The 7,794-nt window shown below is 53.1% G+C and overlaps 6 protein-coding genes across 11 annotated transcripts; 3 read left to right on the top strand and 3 right to left on the bottom strand.

Moving 5' to 3' along the window:
* KVP18_001940 (uncharacterized protein) lies at positions 1-1,103 on the top strand (the record flags this gene model as incomplete). Of its 2 annotated transcripts, none has more annotated exons than XM_067952454.1 (1): positions 1-1,103. In XM_067952454.1, a coding segment is annotated over one exon (1,103 nt), but the record flags the coding sequence as incomplete, so codon positions are not given. The 2 variants fall into 2 exon arrangements, with proteins under 2 accessions (XP_067813742.1, XP_067813741.1); XM_067952453.1 differs by having other exon boundaries at positions 132-1,103.
* A 44-nt stretch (positions 1,104-1,147) lies between these two features.
* Positions 1,148-1,846, top strand: KVP18_001939 (uncharacterized protein; the record flags this gene model as incomplete). The annotated part of the gene is made up of 1 exon (XM_067952450.1): positions 1,148-1,846. The coding sequence occupies one exon, from the start codon at positions 1,148-1,150 to the stop codon at positions 1,844-1,846; it is 699 nt and encodes a 232-aa protein (XP_067813740.1).
* A 983-nt stretch (positions 1,847-2,829) lies between these two features.
* KVP18_001942 (uncharacterized protein) lies at positions 2,830-4,263 on the bottom strand (the record flags this gene model as incomplete). Of its 3 annotated transcripts, XM_067952458.1 has the most annotated exons (3): positions 2,830-3,776; positions 3,803-3,914; positions 4,030-4,263. In XM_067952458.1, 3 exons carry the CDS (start codon positions 4,261-4,263, stop codon positions 2,830-2,832), a joined length of 1,293 nt encoding a protein of 430 aa, XP_067813746.1. The 3 variants fall into 3 exon arrangements, with proteins under 3 accessions (XP_067813746.1, XP_067813745.1, XP_067813747.1); XM_067952457.1 differs by lacking the exons at positions 3,803-3,914; positions 4,030-4,263 and having other exon boundaries at positions 2,830-3,771; XM_067952459.1 differs by lacking the exons at positions 2,830-3,776; positions 3,803-3,914 and having other exon boundaries at positions 3,955-4,263.
* Positions 4,264-4,297: 34 nt separating this feature from the next.
* KVP18_001944 (uncharacterized protein) lies at positions 4,298-5,481 on the bottom strand (the record flags this gene model as incomplete). Of its 2 annotated transcripts, XM_067952461.1 has the most annotated exons (2): positions 4,298-4,390; positions 4,417-5,481. In XM_067952461.1, the coding sequence occupies 2 exons, from the start codon at positions 5,479-5,481 to the stop codon at positions 4,298-4,300; spliced, it is 1,158 nt and encodes a 385-aa protein (XP_067813749.1). The 2 variants fall into 2 exon arrangements, with proteins under 2 accessions (XP_067813749.1, XP_067813750.1); XM_067952462.1 differs by lacking the exon at positions 4,298-4,390 and having other exon boundaries at positions 4,396-5,481.
* A 111-nt stretch (positions 5,482-5,592) lies between these two features.
* KVP18_001943 (uncharacterized protein) lies at positions 5,593-6,006 on the bottom strand (the record flags this gene model as incomplete). The annotated part of the gene is made up of 1 exon (XM_067952460.1): positions 5,593-6,006. The coding sequence occupies one exon, from the start codon at positions 6,004-6,006 to the stop codon at positions 5,593-5,595; it is 414 nt and encodes a 137-aa protein (XP_067813748.1).
* Positions 6,007-6,122: 116 nt separating this feature from the next.
* KVP18_001941 (uncharacterized protein) lies at positions 6,123-7,650 on the top strand (the record flags this gene model as incomplete). 2 transcript variants are annotated; one of them, XM_067952455.1, is made up of 2 exons in its annotated part: positions 6,123-6,239; positions 6,268-7,650. In XM_067952455.1, the coding sequence occupies 2 exons, from the start codon at positions 6,123-6,125 to the stop codon at positions 7,648-7,650; spliced, it is 1,500 nt and encodes a 499-aa protein (XP_067813743.1). The 2 variants fall into 2 exon arrangements, with proteins under 2 accessions (XP_067813743.1, XP_067813744.1); XM_067952456.1 differs by lacking the exon at positions 6,123-6,239 and having other exon boundaries at positions 6,262-7,650.
* Positions 7,651-7,794: the final 144 nt, after the last annotated feature.

Raw genomic sequence — 7,794 nt, forward strand, 5'->3', positions numbered from 1 at the left:
GCGAAGTTCTCGCCGAACGCGAGTTGTACGTGGCCAAGTTCAAACCCAAGGCCGACCGCCTTGCCCTCCGCGAAAGCAAATTCACTAACGTGTATGTGAAGGAAATTCCTGACGAGTGGACCGAAGACGAGATGACGGCTGCCTTCGGATTACACGGAGAGATCACGTCGATGATGCTCAAAGAAGATGGTCGAGGGCGCAAGTTTGGCTTTGTGAACTACGCCACCAACGCGGAGGCTCGAGCTGCGATCGAGGCTCTCGATGGTGTTGGTGCGGAAGGTCGCTTGTACGTTACTCGGATGCAATCCAAGGCAGAGAGACAATCTCACTTGCAGCAGCAGTTCCGCCAGAGAGGCGCGAACAAGACTCGCTGCAATCTGTACGTTAAGAACCTCCCAGAGGACGTCGATGACGAGGCACTGCAGAGTCTGATGTCTGCGTACGGTACTGTTGTCTCAGTGAAGGTGATGACGACAACCAATGGCCGATCTAAGGGGTTCGGCTTCTGCTGTTTCCAGAACGCTGCAGATGCGCAGAAAGCCGTGACTGCTTTGCACACGAAGGCTATCGACGGCAAGCCCCTGTACGTGGCCGTGGCTGAGCGAAGGGAGGCTCGTTTCCAGCGTCTCCAGAATCGCTTTAGGGCACCGATACCAAAGACAAGCCACTTCCAGTCATACGGGGGATACCCTCCTATGCACCCGCCCATGCCAGCGATGATCGCTCCCCAGAACTACATGTGGCGTCCGTACGATCAGCAGCCAGCCGCACAGCCTGTTGCAGTTGTCCCCGCAGCTTCGCAGCCCACTGCCAAGCAAACAGCCCGCCCAGCGCCCGTCGCTGAGGCAGCGGTGAACGTAGACGCCGTGCGCGGAGCTCTGAAGTCGTCTGCACCGGCGACTCACAAGCAGATTATAGGGGAAGCGATCTTCCCTGTGATCCAGTCCGTGGAACCTGAGTTGGCTGGAAAGATTACCGGAATGATCTTGGAGATGACTTTCGAGGAGTTGCACGCATTGATGGGCTCCAAGCAGAGGCTCCTGGACAAGTGTGATGAGGCCAAGTCGGTCCTACAGAGGTCTCGGCTGCTGCCGCAAGCTTAGTTGAACAAAAAAATCACAAAATTCATCTCAAAACTTGGCAATCTATGGCGAAGAACACAGAGTTGTACGACGTTCTAGCTGTGTCGCCAAGCGCCACCCTCGAGGAAATCAAACGTGCCTTTCGACTGCGGGCACTACAAAGTCACCCAGATAAAAATCCTGAAGGTCACGAGAGATTCATAGCTGTTAGGATGGCATACGAGGTCCTCAGCGACCCACGCCAGCGGAAGCAGTACGACCGTACAGGATGTACACATGATGTGTCTGAAGATAACTTGCGATACTGGGTTTCGGTACGCATCAACGAGGAGGACATTCTACAGTACATGAAAGATTATAAGGAGGGGTCAGAGGAACTGAAGGACGTGTTGGAATTCTACGTGAGCCACAAAGGCGACGTCACCAGCATAGAGGAGTTTGTTATTAGCGCGGAACCAGAAAATATCGAACGGCTGCTAGGGATCATTGAGAAGGCTGTAGCCGAAGGCACCGTTGAGGATTTCAAATTGTACCACGAGTCGGTTAAAAAGCTCAGACGGCGTCTACCCCGTCTGATTCGCAAACGACAACGCGAACGGGATAATTTTAAAGATGAGAAAAACCTCCCTTCAGACGAGTCGCTGGCGTTGCTGATTCAAAACCGGCAAAAGTCTCGAGAGGACGCCACAGTTGCCTTTTTAGATGGATTGGCTGACAAGTACACTGGCAAAAGATCTGCCAAACGGCGACGAAAAATGAAATGACGGGAAGATCCTGGACAGAAAAGTAGTGAACTTCGCCAGCAACGCGGAGGCGCTGCGATTGAGGTTCTGGACGGTGTTGGCGCGGACGGTTGTACCAGGCTTGCAGCATCTGCATGTCAAGAACCTCCCAGAGGATGTCGACGCCGAGGTGCTGCAGAATCTGATGTCTACCTAGGGTAATCTTGGAGATGGTATCCATCCATGAAGTCGGTCCTTCCGAATGTCAACTTGTGGGGTGTTTGGTGTCCTAATAGTTGAACAGAATAAAAATCTTGAAGGTCACGAGAGATTCATAGCTATCAGGAAGGCTGACGAGGTCCTCAGCGACCCACGCCAGCGGAAGCAGTACAGGGCGACGGGATAATTTCAAAGATGAGAAAAATCTCCCATCAGACGAGTCGCTGGCTTTGCTGATTGAAAACCGGCAGAAGCCTCGAGAGGACGCCATAGTTGCCTTTTTAGATGGATTGGCCGACACGCGCGTCGTGCCCCAGTCAAATGGGCGACGCTGATTTGGCATCCAGCTCGAATCCACATATAATTTACCGGCATGATTCGATGCGTATATGCCTTCAATTCCCAGAAGAAGCTGCGCCTGCGGAGGCACTATGTTGGAACCGTGCAGCCGGAGGAGACAGCCGAAGCAGTGATGGAAGCTGTCGTAGGGCGGGAGAGCAGCCAAAGTAACTTCATCCTGCTTAATCGAAAGTCTGGAGTTCGCGCAGTCTATCGAAAGTTCGCGACGCTGTGCATCGCGTTCGTTATCGACACGTCAGAGAACTCATTGGCAACTGTGGACCTGATCCAGGTTTTTGTGCAAGTGCTGGACCGCTACTTTAAAGACGTCTGCGAACTGGACGTTATTTTCAACTTCGAGAGAGTCAACTTTGTCCTGGACGAGTTGGTTATAGGAGGGCACGCTCCTGACATATCAGTGGAAGCGTCTTTGAGCGTGTTAAATGCGGCGAGGATAGAGGGAGCAATCAAATGACATTTGAGTTCTTGTTGATTTTTGAGCGCCCGCACCGGCGTAAGAGCTCTTGCCGGATGGTCTCGTACTCGTCAGTTCGATCCGTCGAGGTCAGTTGCTTCTTGACGTTGCAAAATTCGTCGCACACACAATAGGGTTTGGGTGGATAGTACCGCAAGGTCTTTCTGTAGATAGGGTCAGGCCACGGAGAATCTCGCTTTACATAGCGAACGCGTCTCGAAGCGGCAAGGCGTTTTCCGAACTCCACCAGCTGCAAAATCTGGGCTTCATTATCCATCCGGTGCAGTTGTATGCTGTCACTGTCCTCGTCTGGCATATTCTGACGCTCCTTGAGAAGCTTATCCAATTTTAAAATGACTTTCCGTAGGTGAGGTCGGATGTCGCTGAGTTCCGCGTTGTCGTTCTGGAATCGGTAGCATACGGCTTCTACATCCACATCGAACTCGCTCAACTCCAGGGTTCCCACGGACATGTTCTTCAGAAACTTAAGCGCGACGTAGAGCCACCCGAGTGGTTCCCCGGCCCAGGTCCTCAAAGGCACCTTCTCCTCGTTCACGTTCTGTACGGCATTGGAGGTCGATGCCCAGAGGTCGATGCACGCGTGGCCCACGGCCAGTCCGTCACTTTCCAGCCGAATCCGCAGGTTCATCTGGTCTTCGTAGTCGAAGGTCACCTGGTCGTTGAGCTCCATGCTGTCGGCGTTCCAGGCGTCGTGTGGTATCTCGCAGAACTGCTTCGGCTCTCGTTCGATGCGCAAAGACAGCGCAACCCGCTGCGCCTCCTGAGGTGGGTCTACAGTCTTCAAGTTTTCCAGTCGCCGAACCAACACATGAAGAGAGTCCCAGTCGCCTTCGGGGGGATTCTGTAGCCGATACCTCACATTGATGATGGCCTCGTCGGACATACGAATCCTTCGGTCCTTTGGGAACCTCATGGGAACTGTCTGAGCGAGGTCTCTTTCTCACTGTCTCCAGGGCAGGGAACGCTCATCGTGCAGTGTTGCTCGTCCCCTCCCTCATGTGGAATCAAGTCAAACGTCACTGAGGTTTCAAGCTCGAAGGGGAATGCGAAGCCAGTCTGGTAGCAATATCAGATACAACCCTTGCAATATCAGAGACTAGCTCTTGTGTTCAGTTAAAATTTCGCTCGATAAAATAGAATAAACTATCTGGCAATTCAAATTATTAATCACCTTCCAAATAACGCAGCCTTCCTCATCCACCGGCGCGGGCTTCGTCGATGCATCCCAGTCTCCAAGGCGAATTCGAACTGAGAAGGTGGTGTCTGCCTCGGCGTAGAGGTACTCCACACTCATAATACAGATGGACAAGGCGGGTAGCGTCTCTTCATGCGGCTTCGATTGAGGGTCAGGCTCCTGTTGTTGGTGCTTTTCATGTGACCGCTGCTTTGGCGACGCGTCAGACATGATATCTAGTTTTACACGTGGCAGTTCACAAAATTCATATACGTGGTGCGAACAGAGGTATGATGTTGTCGATATGCTCCCGACGACTCATAACAATCATGTCGGCAATCCAAGTGATGTTTCGGATCTGTGTCATTGCGGCTTCTGGCTCACCTCCTGCTCTCGTAGCTTAGCCCAGGCATAGTAGACTCCGAAGTGCATCTGCTGCTCGAACGCCATCTCGAACGACTGAACATTGCGCTTGTATATAAGATCTTCCAGCGTGTTCAAGGAGGCAGCATCAGGATCGGGGCCACCTTCGTCGTCGTTCAGATATAGGCCCTTGCATTGGTCGAATAGCTCTATATAGGGTGCGTAACCATCCAACGCAGCACGCAGCGTCGTCTCGTTGAAGGCCTTACGAATCTTGTCTGTACCTTCAGGGTAAAGGTAGCCAAAGTTTGGATAGAGCGCCATTCTGTCCGAGACGTCCTGGTTGCCTTCCTGGTTGAGGGTGTTCAGCGTGACCGTGAGTACGCGATAGTCAGCCTCCGTCTTGAGGATGTGAGACATGACTTCCGCCGTAACCGAGTCCAACGTGCAGCAAAATGTAAAGAAGTCCTCCAGCCACGACTTCTTTAGACTGTTTCGCAGAACTTCAAGATCCAGCTCGTTTAGGATATGATCCACATCGTGAAGCGTGCGTTGTCCCTGGCCGTCCACTTGGAACTGGTTCAGGTAGCGTTCGAAGTAGGGTGCCACAGGGGAATCGATCAGCACCGTACGGTATAGCTCATCGTACCCAGCAGACACGTCCAGCGCAGCGACGGCCTTCATCTCGGCGAACCATCCGAGAGGATCCGTTTTAGAGATCAGCTCGTCAACGGGCTTCTTGTTGATCGCCCCTTGGACTAGAGAGACAAGATTGTCCACCATCTTTTCTTGGACAATAAAATCCAAGAACTTCACAGCTGGTTGCCCACATTGTGATCGCAAAAATAGGAACTCCTCGGCATGCTTCTCCCGGCATCTGGCGGTGATCGTCGCCACTGTCAGCGGCGACGGCTCGTCCTGGAGGAAGTTGCCGTAGTCCGAGTCCTCCAAGGCTGTACGGAGATCTTCCAGAGTCTCCGCCATGCCCATCCGTCTATAGTCCTCCGGAGTCAGCAAGCTCTGCCGGAAGCCTCTGACGAGGGCCTCAGGAAAGCCATCCTTCACGTTGAACAAGGCCAGGTCCATTGAAATTAATCACAGATAAGCTGAGCAAACCTTGAGGGGCATGAAAGAAAGACTTTAACATGGAGCGGCTTGCTTTAGGGACCAGCAGCGGTTTTTATTTCGTACTACAGATCATGACTCCCCCTTCTTTAGCTGCGCTTCCTGACCTTTGAGGACATCCAAGGCTGTCAATGGCACGTGCCAGTCCGTGCTGGGCATCTTGAACCTCTTGGCCTCCTCTCTCTCTGCCTGATCAGTCTTCACGGGTGGAAGTGTCTTTGAAAGGGCCTCCATGACCTTAACTCTTTGAGGTTTGGCTATGGCCAATTCGTGTGCTTTTTGGAGGAAAGTTACTTCAGCCGCGGCCAGGGCCACCAATGGAGGCGGTAGCTTGGACTCTGCCTTGTTTTTGGACGTCTCGTTTATCGGCGCCTCATTTGTCAGCGCTTGTTTTTTGGCCGGTTTCGGTGGCAGATCCAATCCTAGGCGCTTACTGTGTCGTCGAATGAGCTCGTCTTCACTACTATCGGTATCATGGCTAGACATTAATTGGCGATTTCGCGTGTTACGACGTTGCTACGAGGTCTGGACTACGTTAGTCATAAGAGTGAACCCATCACCTCCTATAAATGCCCATTTCATGGTTACCGGCAACACTAATTATGACTGAATGGCGACGCATCAGAGCCAAAAACGTGCCAGTACCCCGAGCTGCTCACTCATTGGACGTGGTGGACGCCTCCACGCTGGTAATGTTCGGAGGATTTGACGGGTCTGTGGTGGGGTCCGGCATACCAGATCATGCAGCCGCTCGGTGACTGCCACACCTACCACGTCCCGTCAGAGTCGTGGCGTGAGGTCCAAAGTTCAATCTGCCCGTGTCCTCGAAATAATCACACCACCTTCGTGTCTCCCGACTATGGGCTGTACGTACACGGAGGGCATAGCGGAGCTCGATGGCTGGGAGACCTGTGGAAGCTGGACCTCTCAGCAGTCGTGAAGGGCGCAGCTGTGAATGCGTCCTGGCAGCTGGTGAAGCCTGGAGGTCGTATTCCAGCAGCCCGCGCTTCTCACACCATCACCCGCATCAAAAAGCGTGCGTATTTGTTCGGCGGATTCAACGGCGAAAAATGCTTCGGAGACGTAGACGTGTTCGAATTGGGTAACGATCTCTGGTCAGCTGCTCCCACACGAGGGTCTGCGCCGAGCCCCAGGAATGCGCACGGAGCTGCGCCGTCCGGAAACCTGCTAGTGGTGTTGGGTGGCCATAACAGCAAGGAACATCTGAGAGATTGCTACGTTCTTGACACTGTTAAGTTTCAGTGGGCGCAGATAAAGCTCTCAGGACTTCCAGTCGTTGGGATTCGAGGCCACACATTAAACTTCGTCGGCGGCGATTCCTTCTTCGCCTTCGGAGGATTCGATGGAAAGGAGCGACTCGGTGCTGCCGAGCTAACGCTATCCCCTCCGATGTGGAAGGCTCTAGAGGACTCGCCCGTGTCGGCGCGGCAGAAGCACACCTGCGTCGGTATGGCTGAGCACCAGATCCTCATCTTCGGCGGATTCGATGGAGCTGATTGGCTAAACGACCTCTGGATGTACGACTTGCGCAGGCGCACGGCGTCGTGTCTAGAAGGGCAGGAAGCGACACGAGTGATCACCAATGTCAAAAGACTCTTCCACAACTCGGAGTTCGCTGATGTGAACTTCAGAATGCACGATGGGGGGCTTGTACGCGCTCACAAGTGCATTTTGGCTGCCCAATGTCCGTTCTTCCAGAGCCTCTTCATGTCGGAGATGAAAGAAACCAGAATGCAGGAGATACCCTTCGACTTCGACACAGCACCGTTCACAGCCTGTCTCGAGTTCATTTACAGTGGATCAGTTGAAGGGTTGACGGACTGGCCTCTTGCCCAGCTTCTGGAATTGGTCCCAGTTCTGGACTTTCTGAGACTGGCCCCTATGTGGCCGACGGTGACTACCGTTATGGGGACCCGAATCACTGTGGAAAACGTCTGCGCAGTCGCCCGGATTTCGGATGAGTATTTCCTGTCGGACTTGAAGAAGAAGTGCTTCGAGTTCATTCTCGACCACTCCGCAGCTGTAAGCCAGAGTGTCGGCTTCGAACAGCTAACGGACTGCCCCAGGCTAGCAGTTGAGATTGCCAGATTGTCTTTCAAGGGATCGTGACTTACACGCACGGCAGTAGTTGCCACTGCCGTGCGTTTGTGAGATCAGAGTAACTGTGAAGTACTCATTACGAAACATTCTCTTGTTAGAGGTCTCATCACTTTCCCTCCCCTTCCAGTGAGATCAGAGTAACTGTGAAGTATT

This window comes from the organism of the source record quoted next (assembly GCF_019968955.1).
Source record: "MAG: Porospora cf. gigantea A chromosome Unknown PgA_NODE_1117_length_7794_cov_327.983, whole genome shotgun sequence".
In the NCBI taxonomy this organism is placed as follows: domain Eukaryota; phylum Apicomplexa; class Conoidasida; order Eugregarinorida; family Porosporidae; genus Porospora; species Porospora cf. gigantea A.